The sequence below is a fragment of the Sarcophilus harrisii genome, chromosome 3, assembly GCF_902635505.1.
Source record: "Sarcophilus harrisii chromosome 3, mSarHar1.11, whole genome shotgun sequence".
Classification (NCBI taxonomy): domain Eukaryota; kingdom Metazoa; phylum Chordata; class Mammalia; order Dasyuromorphia; family Dasyuridae; genus Sarcophilus; species Sarcophilus harrisii.
Window position 1 is genome coordinate 425,398,412 of NC_045428.1, and position 24,366 is coordinate 425,422,777.

Sequence of the window (24,366 nt, forward strand, 5' to 3'; positions counted from 1 at the left end):
CATTAATAATGTCTGACAATTAACTATAATGAGTCTGTTCCTAAGATAGGCACATGGGTTAACTTTTCTAGGATTGTTTGAGCTGTTTACCTCAAAAATCAAATATATATTATTGATCAATATTAAGATAAATCTACATATGCATCATTATAAAACACAGCATAAAAACATTTTAAGCTCCAACTAATCAAGCACATAAGCAGAATTCTTCAAACAGCAGAATTTTTTTTATTAGAACAAAGCTTTCATAGTAAAACCAACCAAAACGAATAGATGCTGGCTTTTGAATTAATGCAGACAGGAATTTCAATTTTTTTCATAATCAAGTTAGAGTTATAAATCAAAGCCTATCCTGTACCTGTCTTCTGATTAGGAGTAACAGGGTTTAAGCCTGCATTTGTTGCTCCACGGGATGGAGTTCCTTGGGGTACAGTATGGGAGTCTGTGCTAATTGTGCTTTGAATCAGAGGTACACAAACCTACAGAGAAAAAGGAAGCAATGTATATGTAAGTATTCAATTATATAACATTATTTAGACATGCTCATAGCCCAGTGGTCCCATGTTCCAATCTCTCACCCACACCACAGAAATATATACCACTATTTGGCTAGAGCTTATTAAGTTCTTTCAGCTAAACATCAAAAACAAGGAAGTAAAGGACAGACTATAAAGATATAAAGATAAAACACATTCAAGTTGGGGAAAGACTATTCTTCAAGAATCTACCAGATGAAGTTTGAGGTCTGCAATAAACTTCTCAACTTGAACACAAAAATTCAATTAAGTTTTCACTGATTTTTGTCATAAGGACAAAAGCCATGAAATTTAGCATTCAACAATATGTGCATCAATGAAAAAGCCACAATTCTAGCATTAGTTCATTGTTCAAAATGTTTGGTTGTAAAAAACACAGGGCTGGCACAAGGCTATCTCATATAATTTCTAACAGATAAATCGAGCACTATTTATGAAGTAGAAAATGCAACATACCTATAAAAACAAGAATCTAGAGTAGTCAAAATACAACAATCTACATTATGTGTTTTGTTACCTGTTCAAAATTTGTAGGAAGATGAGGTCCAAGCCTCATTAGTAGATACCACCAGACTTCCAATTTTGTCAGTGCTAAAGCTTCTGTTCTGACATGGATAGAGCTCAAAGGCTGCATTAGCAATTTCAGTCGCTTTGTGCTGCACAGTATATCTTCAGATTTTTAAGAACAGATTAAAAATATACAGTTGAACTTGAGATAAAGAAACACTCATTAATTTAACAGTACCATTTTCAGTAAACAAATTAAAAGAAATACATCTAATCAATAATTGCTCATAAGAGTTATCCATACAGAGAAAAAAACACTTCTTAAGGCCATTCTTACTACAATCAATTCAATTATTCAGAGGATGAACAAGACTATCATTATCCATGTCAAGGCTAGCCATTTCTGATTTTTAAGACACTCAGTGTTTGATAGTTTAACTTATTATGTCTTTCTAATAAAAGGTCTTTAATGGCAAGGATGTTAAAGCATTGCTTCACTAACCCCTTTCTTTAAACTCCTATTATGTCAAATCAGTATCAAAGCATTTTAATGACACTAATGGATGTTATGTGAGTCTCCCAAAATAACGTATTATTATACCACTAAAATGTAGGAGTATGTAGGTTTTAGCTATTATATTTACAAATTTATTTTACATAGTTTTATAATTTTCTATTAAACAGATACAAGTATTATGCCCATTTCACAGATAAAAAAACTAAGGTTCAGGGAATAAATGATTTGACCATAATGACACATGTAGGATCAGAATGTAGCCATTGGTCTGCAAAATTCTCCAGACATACACAATGCTGCCTGCTATTACGGATTATGGACTATAACCAAGTTTTATACAAGGATTTAAAGGAAAAAGCCTTGAATTACACCTATTCAATTATAGTGGACAATCAACATTTAAACATCTTAAAAAGAATCAAGACACGCAAAACAAGCAGAACCAGGAATAGAGTATTCCTGTACAGAGTAATAGCAAGATTGTGTGATGATAGCTATTGACAGACTTGGTTCTTCTCAGCAGTTCAATGATCCAAGGCAATCCCAATAAACTTTGGATGGAAAAATGCCACCCACATCCAAAGAGAATTATGGAGAATGAATATTAAGTCCACAAAGGATATGTTCACTTTTTTTTTTCTAGTTTTTTTCCCTTCTCTTGCTCTCATTTCTCTCTCAATAAAATTCATAAGGAAATGTTTAAAAAAAAAAAAAAAAAGTAGACGTATACATGTATAACAAAAAAGGATATTTTTACACGTAACTGGGGAAAATAAAAATTAAAAAAAGACTAAAAGACATAACTTCATTTCTTTTCCTTTAATTAGCAGTAAATAAAAATCAAATGTTTGTAACATTTTAACTTACCTGGATTTAATGCAAAATTATCTATCAAACTTTTCCAAGCAATAAAGGCAATTTTCTTTATCACAGGTGCTCCACTACGGAATCCAAGTTCTTCTAGCTGTAACAATGAGTTGATAAAACTTCCACTTCGATGAAGAGTCTAGAGGTAAAAAAATACCCAAGAAAAATTTTAAATTTTTTTTAAAAAGTTTCATTTATTTGCAAAGAATGCAGGAAGAGTGCCTATAGTAATATGTAAAGACTGAATAAATCACTGGTAAGAAAGGCTTTATATACACCAAAATCTTTAGTACTTTTTGTAGTTTTAAAGAATTGGAAACAAAGTCGGTGCCCAGTGACTGGGAAATGCTAAAATAAACTGTGGTACATGAATATTACTCTTCTTTAAGAAATGACAAGCACTATAAAATTATAAATATAATGAATAGAGACAATCCTGGAAATATTTACGGACTACATAATCAAAAAAACAAAAAACAACAACACATTACTAAAACAATGAAAACACACAACTACAAACCAATTGAAAATGAAAGCTGCAAAATTACCAACAAGTTTAACATCAAAAAGAGGAGCATAATATACCTTCCCCCCATATTCCACTGTAAGAGTTTGTGTTTTGATTTTTTTTTTTTTAATTTAATAGCCTTTTATTTACAGGTTATATGTATGGGTAACTTTACAGCATTAACAATTGTCAAACTTCTTGTTCCGATTTTTCACCTCTTAACCCCCCCCCCCTCCGCTAGATGGCAGGATGACCAGTAGATGTTAAATATATTAAAATATAAATTAGATTTGTGTTTTGATTTGAAACGATGCCTAAAGCGAGCCTGTTCAGATGTACTGAGGAATTTTGCTGATTCCAACCTTCTCTCTCACCTTTTCTTTTAAAAACTTTTGGTCTTAGGGATGTCAGAAGACTGATAGTAGTGGTGTATGTGGGGAACTTTAGTGAATTTTAAGTAAGACAAAAGATAAGAGACTAAGACAACTGACTGCTTAAACATACCAGACACCCAACTTCCACATACTAACTTCACAACAAATTGTAGTATGCAAAAAATGAAATGTTGTCATTTAATTTAGTTGGGTTCAATTCTTCAAGACCCCATTTGGGATATTCTTGGCAAAGATACTGGGTGGTTTGCCATTTCTTTCTCCAGCTCATTTTACAGATAAGAAACTGAGGCAAAACCAGCGTGGTGCTGACTTCCCCAAGGTCACAAATCCTAGATTTGAACTCAGAAATCATCATGTTTAGCTTAGATAAAAGGTGGCTTAGAGTAGCCATGACTACTCTCTATTTACAGAGCTGTCAGCAGGAAGATTAAGACTTGTCTTCTTTGGACCCAAGAACAGATGTCATGATCCCAAAACTTTATTATCCTTCAGAAGTATAACTCTTACCCTTCCAAGAAGTTTAACAAACAAAGGCCATAATTTCAACACATATGTCTCATTTTTACTCATGAAGAGTTTTTGTAGTTCTGTAATTAGTTTCTGGAAAAAAAAAATGAGGAAAAATGAGTGGTGAAAGTAAGAATTTTGTTCATAATTTTTTTTTAAACCTTTTTTAAACAGAACCTTAGAAAATAAAGCTATTCATTCATCCACCACTAATAAACTACTAAGAAAATTTCAGTTTAATAACCTTGTAAAATAATACATGTACTTTTAATTATGAAGGGATTTCTCTAAACAAATCATGTTATCAACTCCTGGTACAAGTGTACACCATGTTAACATACAGTGACTAAATTATTCAGTATTTCACAAAAGATTTTATATTCTCTATTCCTTAATTTATTTTTCCTCCCCCCCCTTTATTTATTTATTTTTTTTATTATGACTTTTTAAAATTATTATTTAAAATTATTAAAAATATTATGGCTTTGTAAATTACAAAGTTGTATGCACGGGTAATTGTATAGCACTGACAATTGCCAAACCTTTTGTTCCAATTTTTCCCCTCCTCATCCCCCCCCCCCCCCATGACAGGTTGACCAATACATGTTAAGTATGTTAAGGAATAAATTAAATATAAGCATACATGTCCTAACAGTTATTTTGCTGTACAAAAAGAAGTTTGAAATAGTGTGCTATTAGCCTGTGAAGGAAATCAAAAATGCAGGAGGAGAAAAATATAGGGATCGGGAATTCTATGTAATGGTTCATAGTCATCTCCCAGAGTTCTTTTGCTGGTTGTAGCTGGTTCTATTCCCTAATTTAAAGATATCACAAATTCTGGGCCAAGGGTAGAAAAGTATAAGGAGTCTCTAAAATATTAGTAACTTTACAATATACATATTTTTACAGTTATCATTAATATGAGCAGAAGTCTATTAAACCTATATAGGCAACTCTGGCTTTAACAAATCAGATTATATAACAATTCTTTTGTTTGAACTGCAGGAATAAGGGTTTGGAGGGATAACTGAGGTCCCTAGACTTATTGTCTCTATCTTTATGGCATTCCAGTTATTGCCTACCTCATAACTATTATTCATACTAACTATCCTTGTATAAAATTCTTAGTAGGTAATATTACTTGAGAAGTCCTTCACAGAAGCCTTTCGCTTAGGGCAGGCTTTGCCAAAAGCTATCTCGCTCTTAAAAATTTCCATTTTTTAAAAATAATACCAAATATTGGAAAATACCAAGCTTTACTCTTCTGTCATTCTCATAATCAATATACTTAATAAATGACATTAGTAATGATGATGCAACATGGAGGTGGTCATTTCATCCCAAAAGAAAAATCATCATTAAGATGAAAATAGTTATTTTAACTGCCTATCTCAGAGGTGTCAAAGTCAAAGTAGCCCTATAAGCCACGGGGCCCAAATCAGATTGAAATATAACTGGGAAAAGTTACAAAATTAATAAAAATATAATATAACACAGAAATGTTAATTTGTGATCCCTTTTTGATTTGAGTTTGACATGACTGTCCTTTATCATAGTGAAGTCTAGATTATCAGCAAAGTTATTCTAATGAGTTAAACTGGCAGATTGTACATAAAACTAGAAAGGTTTTGATATACTAATTTTTGAACTTGCTATGCAAGGTTAACCACTAGGGTAATGAATTTTTTCTAGTTCATTCAAGTTACCTTGTTAAGATAATAAGGGTATGGTCTACCGGGGAAGTAAACTGATTCAGTTACAAAACTAGGAATGTAATCTTCACAGTATTCTCTTTCACTTCTCACAAATACTAAAGTCTATGCTGTTTTGTGAAGTATACTACCTCCCTTATTTATAAACATGAGGGCATAGATTCTAACCTTAAAATGTTATCTCCAACATCTAATAAATTGCTCCTTGAAGCTGGTAATGAAAAGACTTGAACTCAAAATCCTACTAAAAAATGCCTTTTGCAGCCTTAATTTCCTCATCTGTAACATAGGGATAATAACACCCATCTATCTTTCAGGGTTGTGAGAACCAAAATGATATGACATACATAAAATACTTTGCAAACCTTAAAACACTTTGTTATAGCTATTACTCTGTGGTATAACTATATTAGAATAAATCATGTTTTAAGTTCCTTTCTAATCAATACTACTGCACGTTATCACCCATTTAAAAACATTAAATAAAATACAAAAAACACCACTTGACACAAAACAAAGTACCAAAGGTGAAATTATCAAATTATCAAAAACAAAAACTATGAACTATCAAGAAAGTTTGCAAAACAAAACCAAGTTACAATCTGAAACTCAATAAAATATCAATTTGTGATAAAAAAAAAAAACTAATTCAGTATCTCAAATGGCAAATAATATGACTTAAGATTACTTGTAAAACTTTTAGTAACATGGCCCACTAATATTAGGCTATGTTAAATATTGGGTATTGTCATACTAAGATGATATAATGCATAATTTTTTTTTTTGTCTTTAGGGAAACTATTTAAAAAAACTTAAAATTACCACTCACAGTTGTCATAAGTTGCTCAGTAACAGCTGCTACTTCTTGCTGCTTCTTGAGCAACAATGGCATTCCCATCTCTAGCGCAGTTGCTCCCCGTAAATGTACTTTTTGGGCTGAATGTACCACTAAAGGTATGATCAACTTTGCCCACCTCACTGCTTCGTCTTCCATCTGAATAGGGGCTTGCTCTATTAGTCTATAAAGAATAGAAATAAATATTTAAAGTAAAAGTTGATGCAAAGGCAAATATTTAAGTCTTAACTCATAACTTATTTGCAAGTGATAAGCAAATTTTTCTCAAGAAAACTACTTTATCAAGGTCAAGATTACATACTAGGTTGGTGACTATTTCCAAAGATACATAACCTTTAAAATCTACACCCAGAATTCAATTCCATTCCAATATTAAATACCTTGTTCATGCCAGGTCCTTTGTTGGTGCTAAGGATGTAAAAGTAAGAAAAAAAAAATCACAGATGCACACAAGAAATACAGAAAGAAGAAAACAGTTGCAAGTGGCGGAATCAAATCTTTAAAAGGAAACAGCATTTGATCTGGGCTTTGGAAGATTGAAATGATGAGGGAATACATTTTAGGAATAAAGGAAGTCTGAAAAAGTGGTTAAGAACAGGCACTATTGAAATATGTCTGGGATATAGAATGCATGAAGAAAGTCACTGTGATATAAGGCTGGAAAAAGAAGTTAAAGTAAGGTTATCAAGGACCTTAAAAACGATGAGTTTATAATTCATATGAAAACAACAGGGGACCACTTATAGGTTTTTCTGAGCAAGAAAATGACTTTAGCTCTGTAGCTTAATGGGATTATTAAGTAGGAAGGTGGAGTTACAGTACTAGATTTCAAGAGAACAATTAGGATCTATCTGTAGATAGATTATACACTTCTCTGCATATTTATATACACATCTACACACATTTAGAAGTCATGTGTATGGAGATTAATTGAATGGAAAAAGGGGGAGGGGGGGAGTGAACAAGTATGATAGGAAAAGATAAGGTTAGGAAGAGAAAAGGAGAGAAGAGAGACCTATGATAATCCAGCAGGAAACTAAGAAGGGAAAAGTTGGAAAGGAAGAAAAACAATATTATGCAAACCACAGGAGCACCAAATAGTTAGAAAGAACAGGTGACCAACAATTGTGACAAGGTACATACAGAAAGGCAGAGAGATTACAGGAAATAAATTACAAGACCTGTTGGTCAGAAAAAAAAATCAGCCTGTCAGGGAAATACTATAAGTGAGACAATCAGAGTCTGGACAAAAAACAAAACAAAACTAAAAATATATAGATTCATTCTCACAATGGACAAAAAATATTTTGGGATCGAATTGGTACAACTCTTGTCAATGCAGGTGAACAGCTATATGAGAATAGCCTAACATCATCAAACATGTGCTGTAGTGTCTTAATTTCACCTTTTAAATGTAACCAAAACCCAATATTATTTAAAAAACAATATTATGCCATTTAACATTTTATAGTTACCACTCTTTCTTAGCCACCTCTGCTGAGTTCTCAAGATCATGCCCATTGACACTGTGGTAATGCCCTATCTGGGGCCAAAACTCTTCCTCCTCTATTCTACTATTGGTGTATCTCACCAGGTTCCAATAATTTAATTACCATGTTTATGCTGATGGGCAGCAAGGTGCTATAATGAATAGAGTGCAAGGCCTGGAGTCAGGTAACTCATCTTTCTGAGTTCCAGTCTGGTCTCAGATACTTACTAGCAGTATGACCCTTAACAAGCCACTTAACCCTGTTTGTCTCAGTTTTCTCAACTGTAAAATGAGCTGGAAAAACAAAAGGCAAACCACTTTCATTATCTCTGTCAAAATTACTAACAGTCAGACATAATTGAAAATGACAGTATCACAGTGCTGATGAATCTCAAAACTTTTTCCCCAGCCTTCAGGCTGATCTCGTCTCTTCAAACTGGCTCTGAGTTGTTAAGGACCATGCCTAAGTAAAAGAGCAGGTCAATTTTCTGAGAGCCTCCACAGCTGAGAATCATAACATTGAAGAAGTTGTAAAGCAGCCTTTATTAATGCAGATGGTTCCTGGCAGATTGGGAATGAAATAAATTGTTGACAAGAGGGAAGAGGAGAGGGTTCAGACAATGCAACTGCCTCTCAGTCTCCTTGTATCACCATCCTCTCACATGAAGAGAACCATTCTATAGATCGAGTTAGATCAACAATCACTGGCAGGTGGCTCCCGTATCACAGCACTTGAAGTTCTTAAACCTATTCATCTGTAGACAACTTAACCTCACCATATCCAAAACTGAAATCGTTATCTTTCCTTCTAAGCCCTCTTGCCTTCCAATGTTCCCTATTACTGTGAAGGATAATACCACCCTCCCATTCTCCTAGGCTCAAAACCTAGTTGTCATTCCCATCTCCTCACTATTTCTCACTGCTCACAACTACTCTATTGGCAAGACCAGTCAACTTCACCTTTTCAATGTCTCTCAAATATGTACCCTTCTCTTATTCATTACCTCAGACTTCAATTATCACAATTACCTGCTGATGGGGTTGTCTGTCATAAGTCTCTCCCCATTCATTTTTTATTCACTTGCCAAAGAGATTTTCCCCAAGTGCAAGTCTAACCATGTTCACCCTCCACTAAATAAACTCCAGTGGCTCCCAATCTCCTCCAACTTCACATAAAAAATCCTCTAGCATCAATTTTTTTCACAAGTTAACCCCAAACCCAGTTTTCTTACACCTTATATCTCCAGTATGCTCTCTGATCCAATGACAATTGTCTCCTGGCTGTTTCATAATCAAAATATCCCATTTTGAGGTTATGGGCATTTTTGCTGGCTGCCCACCATGCCTGGAATGTTTTTCCTCCATCTACTGGATTCCTTGACTTTAATCCAAATTAAAATCTCATCTTCTATAAGAAGGCTCTTCCATCCCCTTTTAATTCTAGTGCCTTCTTTCAGTCATTGTGTGTGTGTGTGTGTATATATGTTTATCCTGTATACAGCTTGTTTAAACATATATCTCTTGTTATTCTCCAATTAGACTGTGGACAGGAACTGGTTTTATCTTCTTTTTGAATCCGCAGGGATTAGAACAATGCTTAGCACATGGTGGGTACTTACTGATGAGGATCCTAGGTTTGATTGCTACACAGCAGATAATAGAAAAGAATCACAAAAACAAAACAAAACAAAACAAAAAAACACCACACCACTTTCCACCAGCTAAATAATCATACTGAATACAAGTGACAAAAGGCAAAGTTTCCTATATGTGCTAATGACACTGTTCTAGTTTATTCAAGAAATCTCAGAATCCCAGAGTTTGTGAAATACTTTAGAACATTTCAAATAATAATTTAAATGTGGACAATGAAATATCTAGCATATTAGTAATTTACTAATTCAAAAATTCAACTACATCAAATTATTTTAATAAGCATGACATTCAAACATACATACCGTATGATAACATTTAGTGCTTCATAATCAACCACCATAGAATGCACATCCACTTTATTAAATACTACTTCTAACATGGTAATTATACTGGGTACCTAGAAAAGATATATATATATAGAGATATAATCAAGCCTAATTTCAATATGCTTAATAGTATAAAGGTTATAATAAATAAAAATTCTACACCTACCGCTTTGCCAACAATTTCATTGGGAAATGTTTGTTTAGACATTACCCAAAGTGCTCGAGTACGTGTATTTTTGTCTGTGCTCTTTGTAGCAATATCGGTCAACTGTGAAAGCAGCTCTTGCATTTCTTTTTCTGAAAAAAGAAAAAGCACTTACAATTTGGGTTTTGTTGATTATGGAACATACAATAAAACCATAAAACTCATTTGCCCTGTATTACTATCAACATAAAAGAAAATGTTCTCGGGGCAGCTAGGAGGCACAGTGGATAGAGCACCAGCCCTTTAGTCAGGAGGACTTAAATTCAATCACTTAACACTTCCTAGCTGTATGATCCTGGACAAGTCACTGAAACCCCAATTGCCACAGCAAAATAATTAAGTTAAAAAAAAAAAAGGTTCTCATGGGACTATTCCACAAACACCATGTTCGCATCAAATAAGCAGAAAAACAAACACAAACATACACAGCAATGATTTAAGATTTCACAATTGAAATAATAGTTTTACAATGTTCAATTTTAACTTGATACTTTCAAGACACATCTGGCATTGCAAATTCATTTTAAATAAATCCATAATTTCTAAGGCTTGAATTAAAGAGTTCAAGCATAATATAAATATTTATGTAAATGTCTTAGATAATACCTGCTGCAACAGGTACAAAAGAAAATGTAGCAATAAGAATGACTACTTATATCCTCTTAAAGACAAAGATATGAAGGTGCAAAGACAAAACAGTACAATACAAAGAGAAAAAAAGGCTTTTTTCTTAATGAAATTCTGAAAATTTAAGATCACAAATAATTTTATACCTGTTAATCCTGAAGTAATTTGGGAGTTATATAAACAAAATCCCATAGCTTGTAGAGTAGCACTATTAAGCTCTGAGTTTTGGCTACAAATGTGAGTCTGAAAAAAGAAACACAAACAAAATATCAACTTAAAATTATGATACTGAAACTGAAATAAATTAAGAAAGCATTTTAATACAAATTATTAAATAACAAAAAGTGATCACTACAAATCAATTCATAAAACACTTCATAATCACATAACATTGCTACAAAGGTTCCTAATTTGCTGTTCATAGTGCCATGATGGTTAAGATAGTAACACTGCTAACTTGTATCATTATTAAGATTTTCTAAAAATTTTTTTAAAAGGGGATCTTCTAATGATATAAACTAGAAGGAAATCCATTAATAGTTACTCTGACATCCCACCCTTTCCAGTGTGTCTAACAGGACACATCTCTAGAGGACCACAGGACTACATCAGAGCATGTTTCAGAGACCGGACAACTGAAGATGTCTTTATCATAAGATATGATAGACTAATTAGACATAAGGGAATAACTGAGAAAGGGACTACACCATTATGCTCTGTAAAGCGTATTTGTCTAAAGGGTCTGCCTCCAATGGTTCCTGTCGATCTCTCTCCTTTTCCCCCTCAGATTGTTAACTACTCCCTTTGGTTTTGTGTTATCTATAAAAGAACTATCTTCTACGTCACAATCCATAGAAGACTAGCCTTTCTTTGGTTTGAAGAGAGGGGATATGATAGATGATTAATTGTACCCCTATTTTATTCTAATTAGTATTCATCAGTTTGATATGATTCTATGGGGTACTGATTATAAGTTCTGATAGTAAATCTCAAAGATACTAAGAGTAAATTGTAAAGTTCACTTGCTTAAGCGTAAGAAGCTAACTATAGCACCTTATACCTTGGTATTCCCTTGCTATAGTCACAAAGACCAGTGCCAGAGATAATTCAAATTACATGGCAAGTCCCTCAGCTAATTCTATTGCCCCTCCATCTCCTTATTATCCAACATGGGCAGCTGACCATAAGCACCTAGCTAGTGAGTAATCCTGGTTGGCAGCCTTTCTACTAGCCTATGACTTTTCAGCTCATCAGTCTGATAAGACCTCCTGAAAGGTCAAGATCAAGATAGTTCCATTAAGATCTGCTCACTAGCTTGTTTAACCAATGGGATTCTGTATTTTGTGAAGACACTCCTAGTGTCAAGGGAAGAGTTTATTAACCAATGAGATTCTGTATTTCTGGTTTGCTTCATCTGTATTATTCAGTTATCCAGTACTAGAAAAACTAAGATCCTGGAGAAAGGGTTTCTCAGATTGTGAGGAAGATCTGAGGTCTGTTTCATTAGGAATCATGGACCCTTTAATAAAATGCCATTGATTCAGAGCTGTCAAAGTGGTAGATTGGACAATATCCCCACAGAGGGAGGGGAGAGAGAGGAAATTAGAGAATAACTCTAAGATGGGAATAAAAGAACATTCTTGGAGACAGGAAGACCTGGTTCATAAAGTCTCCCCCCAACCTCAATAGGGCAAATGCATGTCTGAAAGCAAAGGAGACAAAGCTAGTAGATCAGAGAGGAATAAAAAGTGAAATTGCAGAAAAGAAAAAAAGAAAAATATAAGCCAGGGTACTTAAGGCACAAATATACAAACAGATTGGCTTTAGAGAAGACTGAGAACGTCCTGATGCTGAAGGAAAAGATGAAGACAAGCACAGAAGATAAACATGGGAGACTTTTTTTCCTATTTCACAGCCTTTATACCACAACTACTTACAATCCTATTGACATTCTGTTCATAGGTCTCATGATTCTTTCCATTCCATTCCCAAAAACTAGTCCAGGAATTCATCACAGATTACTAACCATTTAACTGGTGATCAATCTCCCATTAACTAAACATGTAAGACTGGATTTGCTAAAGCATCAATTTTTTTCCATCACCCCCATGCTTAAAAAAATGTTGAAGACATCTCCCTATCTCTAAATTCCAGAGTCTTTAATTTTCAAAACATCTGTCCACAAATCTCACTGCCCTTACATACTTCTATTTCTCATTTTTCCCAGACAAAAAATTTCTGCTCTTCCTAGGCAAGATTCAGTAATGTCCAACCAAATATCTGATACTCATTTCCCATTTTGTATGATTCTCCCCTTTCTTGAAATGCCTTTACATTCTCCACTTTTGTCTAATCCCAGACACATTATTCAAAGTTCAAGTGACACATGACATCTATAATTAGAACAATTCACAGCTCTTCCCTTTAGTGTGCCCCGTTACAAATATCTCAAGGAGCTCAATGACAAAAGAGGCTCATAGTCACTTTTTGTTGAAATAGAATAGAAGAAAACAAATAGATATGCACTATCTGAGGAATAGCTAACACTTGTGGTGTACGTAAGTCATATAATACTACTACATTGTAAGAAATAATATAGGGACAGCTAGGTAGCACAGTAGATAAAGAGTACCAGCCCTGAAGTCAGGAGGAACTAAGTTCAAATCTGACCTCAGACACTTTAACACTTCTAGTTGTGACCCTGGCAAGTCACTTAACCTCAACTGCCTCAGCAAAAAAAAAAAAAAATTTAAAAAAATCTAATTCAAGAAACACAGAGAAGTTTAGTCTTCCAAGAAATAATGGCAATACAGCAAATAGAAAGAGAAAAACACAAGTTAAATGGAAATAACAAAGTGAAACAAAATTGAATATTGCAAACTTATGACCAAATTTGTTATCAAAAAAGAAGAGAACAATCTATCTTTGTTTCTGAGGTTGAGGGATGGGGAATGAGTATAAAACACACCGTATCAAAATTTTTTGATATATTAATTTTTCAGAACTTTTTCTTTCTTCCTTCATTAAAAAAATTCTTTATCATAAGAGATGGCTTTCTTTCAAGTGTGGTAAATAGCAGGTGATATGTTTTTAGATTTCCCTAATAACTTCCCCCCTTCTATGGAGTTCTAAAGTATTAAAATCCCCTTGTAAAGGGTTACTTTAAAATTTTTTCCAATGTTTCAGTGGGTGGGAACATATATGATCCCTTTATCTGAGGCATTGGACCAACTGTCATGGCACTGAAAAAAGCAAGCCAATATAGCCATACTCTGTATTGAATCAAACCAGAAAAAGAAAACTTAGTAACAAATTAAACTCAATTAGTATTTTGAAATCAGTGCACTCCCCATTACTGTAACTTTTACATTATTACTCTACTCTCTAAGTTCCTGGCAGACAAGGAAAGTCTTATACTACATCACATTTACAAAATGCAAATATTTAACAAGCCTTCAAGCTGGTTCATATATTGCTCTACTAGATGATGGAAGTTAATTAGAAAAGATAGGTAGTCTCTGTTCTCAAGAAATTTCCTCAAATGGGCAAACATATTAAGTATTAACTTTTTAATATTTCTCAGTATCTACTAGATATTTTATACAGATTGCCCCGATCTTAGCTCCCCCCTCTTCATTACAAATCACTTCAACATTACCAAGTGTCCTATTATTAACATGCAATGGGATCTAGCATTAACAAGTATAAGATTGAGGCCTTTAAAAGTTAATGCAGGCCATAGAACACCATCTCCAGAGCCTCTGAGAATTCATATGAAAAGTAAAAGAATAAAGAATATAGCTATGTTAAAATATAGTACTTAAAGTGATAAAACTAAAACTAAATAGCAAATTTCCTGTTTATATGAATAGAAGCCTATTGAATATTTACTAGGACACTTTTGGTGTTTCTCAAGTGCCCCCATAAGCAGTCCTTAAGAGTCTGCAGTCAGTGTCAAGACCAATCCTATGAGTAGGAGAAACACCCTTGTGCAGTGTCAGGATACTTGATTTGCAGTCAGAATCTTTGCTTTTCCACTTAACAATATGACTTTAGGCATGTCATTTAACCTCTCTAGGATTCAGTTTCTTCATCTATAAAGTTAAACAGTTGGATTGGATTTTCTCTAAGGTCCCTTCAATCATAAATTCAATCCTAATAATAAAGCAAAATTGTTACTTTCTAACTTAAATTGCTCCAGTATCAATAGCCTTCACTTTGAAGATGGTCATGAAAATGGTCTGAAAGAATTTGTAAAACATATAAATGAAATTCATTTATTACAAACCTTAAATGCGTTATAAAGGCGAGGAAGCTGTTTCTTGATTTCTATAATGAATTCTTTTCCTTCTTCTCCAGTTAGTCGACTTTAAGAATATGAAGGGGAAAAAAATTTAATCACTATTACACTTACTAAAAATATTGATTTCTTTCTTAAATAAGGCTCATACTTTCATTCTTGAGTAACTCATAACCTGAAATACACTTGTATCATATATTCTCATGAGAAGGCATTTAGTGTTATGCCACCAAGATCTTAGATTGTTAAGCTTGTAAAATTAACCTTCACAATCTTTTTCAAACAAATGATAAAGTAATAAAACTTTAAATACTGTATGAAGATGGTACTGGCTTACAAATTAAGGACATGAAAGACAGCTACTACCTTAAAAAAAAAGATTTACCAGTCATCTCAAAAAAAATATTCCAACTAGTTTTGCGACTAAATTTTTTAAAAATAGCTTGCAACATTCAAAAAGAATGGTATAGTTGCACAAGTGATTCCAAGTGTGTAAAACCAGTTCATCCACCTATAAATTAACCCTCTCCCAACTTTTCAGACTTCTTTTCCTGGAAAAACAACAAAAAACTAGATCCTTTCTCAATCTCAAGCTCACACAAGACAATCCTTAACAACCTCTTAACTGATCTTCTCTAACTTTAAGCTGGATTTCAAAAGGAACCTGACTTGCGGATTAAATGAAGTTAATCTTCCTTTATTTTCTATCCACTCTTCCCTTCCTGCTTTATATCCAATCAAGACTTCGAGGAAATGGGCAGGAGAGGTGGGGGGGAGGGAGTGAAAGTAGATATCGGGGGATTGGGAGAAAAAAGAAGGTAAACTGAGGCTTACCTGGCCAAGGTCAGGTAGGCATCCACCTGCTCCCCCGCAGAGGCGGCGGGATCCTCCAATTTCCAAGGGAAGGGTCAGAGGCTGGCCCCAGGTCATATGGGGCCCTTTCCCTTCGAAGGGGCGGAAGGGCGGAGGCCCGTGAGACGCCACCCCAGGGACAGACCCCCCCCCAGCGCCCCTGGCGCGCCGCCGTAAGCCCCATCCCCGGCACCCCCCCCCCCGCGGCCGACCCCCCACGCTGCCCACGCATCCGCAAACACACACACCGTGTACGCCAACCGCTCCGGGCCTGCCGCATCCCCTCCCCAGGCCGCGTTCCCGCGTCCCGATCTCTGGGTGGAGGCAGGAGGTCAAGCCAAGCGACTCGGCACCTGGCCGCCCTCCGCACACGCGCCGGCCCCGACGCCGCCTCAGCCGCAGCCACTCCCGCCGCCACCCGCGTCCGGCGCCGCCGACCGGAGAATTTCCCGGGCTCTTTTCAACAGGGGGAGGCGCCCGAAGCGGTCGAGGGGCGGGAGGAAGGACCAGTGGGAGGGCGCTTCAGGCCCAGGAGGACAGCGGAGGGGGGTGGGGCACCGAACGGCGCCTCTCGCGATTGCTTTGCCCTCGGCCCGGGCCAACCGTACGTCCCCCGCCCGCGGGAGCTCCGTCCGCCGGCGCGTCCCGCGTGATCCCCCGGGCTCGGGTGCGAGATCCGGCTCCAGCACCGACTCGGCGGCGGCGGCGGCGGCTGTGGGGGCGCTCGCCCTCTAGCTGCTCCCTCGAGCGCGCCAGGCGCTGGTTCCGGCCCAGCCTAAAATGGCGGCGGGGGGAGGAAATGGGGGGAGGGGGAGGATCCAGGAGGTGGGGAAGGCGGCTCTGGGGCGGGGCCCTGGCTCCTGCGAGGAGGGAAATCCAGGAAAGGGTGCCCGGCAATCGGCCGACCTGAGGGGCAGGGGCTCGTCGCCACCCGCCCCCCCATCCTCTTGTGCAGATGGATACCCAGCGTCTTAACCTTTTGCCTGCTAGGCGAAATTTCTCAATTAAATTTTTTTTTTTTTTTTGCTGTCATTTAAAAATTGCCTTGGAGAAATGAGTAAGGTTGGGTTATGCCGTAGGAGGAATACAGACCGACAGCCTTCTCCCCCACGCCCCTTTATTCATTTTTAGAATTTAATTAGTGTTGTAATTCCTTCTCCCAGAAAACCGACGCCCTGGGAGGGCAAGTGATTTCACTTTCAACTATCCTTAGTGAATGACAAAAACGTGCAATGAAACTGTGGGTCTTTAATCTTTCTTCCTCCCCTCCCTCCCTTCCCCCCCCTTCCTCCCTCCCTTCCTTCCTCCTTCCCCCCTTCCTCCCCCCTCCCTTCCTCCCTCCCTTTCTTCCCCCTTCCTTCCTTCCTTCCTTCCTTCCTTCCTTCCTTCCTTCCTTCCTTCCTTCCTTCCTTCCTTCCTTCCTTCCTTCCTTCCTTTCCTTCCTTTCCTTCCCCCTCCCTCCCTCCCTTCCTCCCTCCCTTCCTTCCTCCCCTTCCTTCCCTCCTTCCCTTTCCCTCCCTCCCTTCCCTCCCTTCCTTCCCTTCCTTCTTCCCCTTCCCTTCCTTCCTTCCTTCCTTCCTTCCCCTTCCTTCCCCTTCCTTCCCCCCTTCCTTCCTTCCTTCCTTCCTTCCTTTCCTTCCTTCCTTCCTTCCTTCCTTCCTTCCTTCCTTCCTTCTTCCTTCCTTCCCCCCTTTCTTCCTTTCCCTTCCTTCCCTTCCTTCCTTCCTTCCTTCCTTCCTTCCTTCCTTTCCCTTCCTTCCTCCCCCCTCCCTTCCTTCCTTCCTTCCCTTCCTTCCTTTCCTTTCCTTCCTTCCTTTCCTTCCTTTCCTTCCTTTCCTTCCTTCCTCCCTCCCTCCCTCCTTCCTTTTCTTCCTTCCTTTCTTTCTCCTTCCCTCCCTCCCTCTTTCCTTTCCTTTCCTTTCCTTTCCTTTCCTTTCCTTTCCTTTCCTTTCCTTTCCTTTCCTTTCCCTTTCCTTTTCCTTTCCTTTCCTTTCCTTTCCTTTCCTTTCCTTCCCCCCCCTCCCTCCCTCCTCCCCCTTTCCTTTCCCCTCCTTCCTCCCTTTCCTTTCCCTTCCCTCCCCTCCTTTCCTTCCTTCCTTCCTTCCTTCCTTCCTTCCTTCCTTCCTTCCTTCCTTCCTTCCTTCTTCACTTAACTCATCTATACATGTTCTATAACTTCTAGAATTGGAAGGTGGTTTTCAGTATTGACAATAAGCAACTAGCCCAAGACCACATCCTCTTCACTACACCCAGCTCCCTTTAAAGCAATGGTTTTTAAATTTTTTATGTCATGGATTTCCTTTTAGAATACGTAAGATAGGATTACAAAGAAAAACAATTACACAGAAGTATAAAAATATTAAATCAATTAAACAATTATCAACCATATCATAAGATCTGGGGATACAAAAAGAAGCAAAAGACAATCACTGTTCCCAAGGAACTGAACTTTTTTAAAACACTCATTTTGTTAAAAATCACTATGTTTGCAAGTGGAAATTCAGTTTTCATTTGAAAGTGTAGCATTTAAATACTTTAAAACCTTATTCAGGATATTGGCAAATTTTGAGAATAAAATATAAATGTTTGTATGTTTGTTTTTTTCTCAAGCATTTGGATTTTCCAAAGCATTTTTATTCATTCAACAGAACAGAACATCACAGACGGCCCTGTTTCATTTGTGAGCTCTTGGTTGTGTAGCCATGCCAGAACAAGGAGGCTAAAGTAGTGGGGAAAAAACTGCATACAAAGAACATAACTAGCCATAAGACCAAAGGCAAGTTTCTTCACTTTTCTGAGCCTATTTTCTCATCTTAAAAAAATGCCTAAACCCCACCTTGTTGTAAAAGATTTCCAGGTTTCCTCAATTGCTACTGTCTTCTTTTCCTCCAAAGTTATCTTGTATCTATTTTGATCACATATTGTATATGCCTGATTTATAAATGTACTTCTTGTTTCCCCATTAGAATGTAAGGCAAATTCCTTAGAATTAGGGACCTTCTATTTCCCTTCCTCCTCCTCCCCAGCAGTGTTTGCCATTGAGTGCTTAATAAATGAATAATGATTTGGGACCAAACTGTTAATATATAATTAAAACTTATTTAGGCCGCCCAGATTCCTAAAAAGAAAAATATAAAATCCTGTTTTTGTTTACTGACCAGTTGAAACTGAATACAAATCAACTGTTTAAGATGGACAGTATTTTGTAGCTTAATAAAAGGAGGAAAAGGATTGCAAAAACATTTAGAGAAAAAAATTGTTCTGAAAAGAATGAAAGTTGGAATTAGGGCTAATTTCTAATTCTAACATTGTCCCTTACTGTAACAGAACAAAGTCATTTTTATCTCTCATGACTTGTGCAAAAGGAGAGGGAAAGTGCATTGTTTGAAAGAAATGGGGAAAGTTGGACTTGATTACTGGAACTATATAATAGTGCCAGAAATCAGCAATACTACACTGAAAAATGAAAACATGAATTTAGTGTACATTTGGAGTTTTAAAAAGGAAGTTGCATTATCTGCATTATCTATCTCTATCTATCTATCTATCTATCTGTCTGTCTATCTATCTATCTATCTGCATTAAGGCAGATAGAGAACTGCCCTTGAAGTCAGGATGATCTGAGTTCAAATCCATCCTCAAACACTTAACACTTACTATCTGTATGACCCTATCAAAGTCACTTAATCCCTATTGCCTCTAAAAAAGGAAAGTAAAGATGTGTACTTAACTATGTAACCCTGGACAAATCATTTAAACCATTTGCCTCAATTTTTCATCTGTAAAATGGGGATACACTGTGGAGTAGGAAATGCCAAACTAATCCAGTATCAACGCATAGGACCACATTGAATCAGGAATGACTGAACAATTAAAACACTGAAACATAAAAACATTAATGTTGTATACATTTGAAATGTTTTAAAAGGGAGTTGCACTTAGGAAATAAGTTGATTAAAGAAAGCTGCTTAGATATTAAATAATCTTTGACAATATGGATTTACCCTGAATTTTGTTTATGTACTAACTGGCCTGGAAAGACCTCATTTTAAAGTAAATGATATTTTGTTGAAAACACATATGGAGAATTGAAGGGATTCTTTTGTTGAATCATCAGATATGAACTTCCTCAACCTTGCCTACTCTTTGCCTCAAAACATCTGTATTATCTCACTCATTTTTATATGTTCCTTGACCTACAAAAAAAAAAAAAAAAAAAAAAAAAAAAACCTGCTAAAATTTATCCTTGGGTCACTGATAAAAAACACCAATTTAACAGAACTTGTTAACATATAGTTAACAAGAGTAGTTAGTTCAAATAAATAGACACCTGTAAACTAGTAATTGATCCTAATTTCTCTTATTTAACACAATTTGCCTTTTTTTCCCCTCTCCATATTTTATTTTTGTATCATGAAATACAAAGCAGACATTATTCCTGTGGTTTTGTTTTGTTTAACTATATTAAATGATGAGGCAAAGTGAAATAAACAGAATCAGGAAAAAGTATTCACTGTTGAAAAAAATTAAAACTTATACAGTAATATTCCCTGTGATTTAGGTTTGAGTCTACCACAAAATTATTATTTAATTTTATGTCCAGGTTATTTCTACCTTAGAGATGTCCAAATTGTCATGGTCTCTTTTCCCTTCCCCCCATATTACTCTTTGCTCCAAAAAGATTTCAGGTAGCAATAATAGCAATCTTGAACAAAAAAAAAATATTAAGATATAGTTTGGGGTAAACTATAATTTCTGTAAATTCTGTAAACTTCTCACACTGACTTTTAGAAGTTTCTTCCTGTGGTCAATAGCTTACTCTTAAATTTCAAAAGAGATAATGCTGTCCCCATGTGGGGCCTGGCACCAAACATTTCAGATAGTGTACTAAGACAATAATCACATTCTAGATAAGAGCTAAATTTAATTATCATCTTTACTCCATTTTGGAGGAAAGTTTTTTGGTCTTCCCTTTTGCCCAAGGGAAAATCCTGGAAAGAATTTTAGACTTTTAAAATAGTATTTCTTAATATTTCTAGAGAAACTTAAAAATTGTTTGTTTTTTTAAATATTTCTACAACACGATGACTACAAAACTGTAAAGGATAAGAATAATAGTAACAATGAAATAACAAAATGTGTGGTGCTATTTGAGCAGAGTTTTGAAGGGAGCCCCAAAAGCAAAGAGGCTAAAATAATAACAATAGCTAGCATTTCTTATCACTTTTAAGACCTGCAAAAAATCTTACAAAATTTGATAACTCCCCCAAAGTGCTATTATACCCATTTTACAGGTAAAGCAATTTTAGTTTGAGAGATTAATGATTACAGCTAGTAAAGAATTTGAATTTGAATATTTCTGCCTCTAAGGCCACTGCTTTATTCATTGTGCCACCTGGCTGTCTATAGATAGAAAGTAGGGGGACAGTCAGTGAAAATGTAGGAAGATGTTAGGGGGGGTGTTCTGTGTGAGAATGAACAAAGAGTTCAGAATTAGAACTCAGGAGAAAGATTTGGGGTGAATATATACATCTAGGAATCTGCATAGAGATGGTAATCAAAACATGAGAGCTGGTGAGGTGATCAAGTGAGAGAATGTAGAGAAAGAGCCAGTACAGTATTTTAGGTTTCATCTACAATTAGGGGACTAGATATGGATGATGAAATAGGGAAGAAAACTCATGTTCCTCAACTAAAGTGGGGATAATAGTAACATCTACCCCTTAGAGTTATTGTAAGGATAAAATGAGGTAATATTTTTAAAGTGCTATATAATTATTAGTTTTCATATTACAAAAAGCTTTATCAAGGCCATGCAGAAATAGAAACAGAACTATTCTGAGATATGGAGACTAAAAGATAATAGAGAATCATAATGGTACATTTGTAGCCCTGAGATATTAAAAAGAACCAACGGACAGCTTCTAGTGAAGAATATATATCTAAGAAACTCTGAATAATAAGAACTACACAAAATAAACATGTATAGAGAGACTGCATTCTATACTAGTAGAAGGGTTTATAATCCCACATTAATAAAATCACAAATCCATTTACAAATATGAATGTATTCAATGCCTTCTGAATAAAACAGATATTTTCATTTTCAGCAAGTCCAAAAGTCTATGCAGATACGTTTAAAAATATATTTAATTGATGCATTAACTTTATATTTGCCAATTCTGGGAGGAAAATCTCTCCTTATTCCAGATTGACCCTTGCCTTGCAACAGAGTAACAATTAAATAAAATGCATTACATTGAATGCATCTAACAATGTATACAACTTCTACTACAGCTACTTTCCTTCTTTGACAGAAACATATTGTACTTAGATTTTTTTATTTAAAAAAATTTTTTTTAGCTTCTGGACTTCACAAACATTAAAAAACCTGAACATTTCTTTCAGCAAAATGAAATAGAAGAAAAAAACAGAGGTTACAAGTAAAATCAATATTCTCTATTATACGTAGCTGCTTCAAAAAATTTATAGTAAATTCAACATATTACTTTCCAAACCATCCTGCTGGTCTGAGCTGTCTTCTGAACAATTTCCTCTCCTCCTCCTCCTCCTTCTTTTTCTTCCAACCTATTTCCCCCTCTGCTACCTCACACCTTTTGCCCCCAATCCTGCTGCCCTAAAAAAAACCAAAAACATAATTCTTAAAATAAGTAAATTTAATCAAGGCAAAATAAATCCACATTTGTGATGTCCAAAAACATATATTGAATTATTAATCTTATATAATAGTCCTTTTTCCTTCTGTCATGACATGGAGAAGTAGGTAGTACTGTACAGTACATGTGCTTAATTATCTGTTCTCCAGAGGTTTGATTCATCCCTGATTCATTAAAGTTCTTAAGTCAATGACTCCTAACCTGAGAACATTGAGAGGATTTAAAAAAAAACAAACTATAACTATTTTAAGGTTTAACAAATTTATTTTAATATAGTTGGTTTCCTTTGTAATCCTATACATTTTATTTTATTCATTTAATTCATTCATTCATTAGAAGGGGGTCTGTAGACTTCACCAGGTTAACAAAGAAGTTCATGAAATAAAAAGTTAAGATTACATCTTTAGTTTTTCAATATAAAATGTTTAAATTTTAAAAACCATTTCTATAGAATATACACAGCAGAAGATAGAAGAGACAACTCTAAGAATTGTTTATTAAATGAAATAGGTCAATATTGTCTCCTATTAAAAAATTCAAAGTCAAAAATTTTAATTAAAAAATTGTCTTTTATTTCTCAAGTCTAAAACATAGTTTGTGAGAAAAATGCTGATGTATAGTTGCTTGATGAGTTCTCCGCAAGTATTATTTGGCAGATGCCAATTGGTAGCAATATTTTTGTTAGCCTATAATTCTGATCTTTCTTTCCCCTTTATGATTTTATGACCCCCTTGTTATTTATATATTTCATTAGTGTTTCATTTTTGTTTAGTCAAGGACACTCAGTAACTTTAAATGGGTCTTGATTTGTGGCTTGAAAATATTAATGATTTGTTTAACCTATATATATGTGTGTTTATATATATAGGTTAAACAAATCATTAATATTTTATTATTTATTATTATATGTATATATGTACATATACACATATATACATATATAATATTAATGATTTGCTTAACCTAAGGGAGGTGAGAGGTGAGAAGGGAAGGAGAAAAATATGGATCACAAGATTTTGCAAGGGTGAATGTTGAAAATTATCTTTCATGTATTTTGAAAAATAAAAAGCTAATATGAAAAAAGAAAATATTAACGATTAAAATCTATGAGATTTTTTGAAGAGAGAATAAAGAATTTCACTTCAAAACTCCACTATAAGCAATATTCACTCGATACAGCAGGGATCAGAATTTCAGAAAACAATGAAATTAGCATGATCAGTACATTTTTTAAAAATGAAGACATCTTGATTCAATTAAATTCAGTTACATAAAATTTCTTACTGATGTTTTGATATTTAGAATTAGTTTTCCACCAAATAAAACAAGCAAGAAAACTGCCATTTCATTTAGAATTTTAATAAATAGTATTATAAACATTGTTATTTTTTTTTAAGTGACCAGAAGGGGTTTATTCTTTTCTGTTTAGCTTGTATGGGATCTCTTTCTTCCAGTGGTTTTTTTGTTGTTGTTGGGTTTGTTTGTTTGGTTTTTTTTTTGTTTTTTGTTTTTTTTTTTGGTAAGCTGGCTCTTATTTAGAGTTTACAGTAATGAAACATCTGCAAACATGTATTTTAGAAACTTAAAAGAATAATGGAACACAAAAGGAACTAACTCCTGCAACATAGCCACAAGATGACAATTTTTTTTATTAAAGTGAAACAATGTAAAATATATTACTAAGAAGTCATATGGAATTAGTCAAATTGGAAAAATCCAAATTCAAATTAAGTACAATTAATGATTCTGAAAAGAACAAAACCTAAAGATAGGTTTGAATTGAAGGGGAAAAAAAAATAAGGTTATTTATTCCAGGAAGGGAACCTTAT

The 24,366-nt window shown here is 35.3% G+C and overlaps 1 protein-coding gene across 1 annotated transcript in view; it reads right to left on the reverse strand.

Annotated features, from left to right (window-relative positions):
• Positions 1 to 20,713, reverse strand: part of RIF1 (replication timing regulatory factor 1) — a 57,760-nt gene extending 37,047 nt beyond the window's left edge. The window contains exons 1-13 of the mRNA XM_031961357.1: positions 20,680 to 20,713; positions 16,424 to 16,843; positions 16,006 to 16,316; positions 15,843 to 15,895; positions 14,997 to 15,075; positions 10,855 to 10,951; positions 10,043 to 10,173; positions 9,853 to 9,947; positions 6,379 to 6,568; positions 3,838 to 3,930; positions 2,428 to 2,566; positions 1,054 to 1,205; positions 359 to 479 (exon numbers count right to left, since the gene is read on the reverse strand). Coding sequence (XP_031817217.1) covers positions 359 to 479; positions 1,054 to 1,205; positions 2,428 to 2,566; positions 3,838 to 3,930; positions 6,379 to 6,568; positions 9,853 to 9,947; positions 10,043 to 10,173; positions 10,855 to 10,951; positions 14,997 to 15,075; positions 15,843 to 15,895; positions 16,006 to 16,316; positions 16,424 to 16,843; positions 20,680 to 20,713 — 1,915 coding nt within the window. The remainder of the gene's footprint in view (positions 1 to 358; positions 480 to 1,053; positions 1,206 to 2,427; positions 2,567 to 3,837; positions 3,931 to 6,378; positions 6,569 to 9,852; positions 9,948 to 10,042; positions 10,174 to 10,854; positions 10,952 to 14,996; positions 15,076 to 15,842; positions 15,896 to 16,005; positions 16,317 to 16,423; positions 16,844 to 20,679) is intronic.
• Positions 20,714 to 24,366: the final 3,653 nt, after the last annotated feature.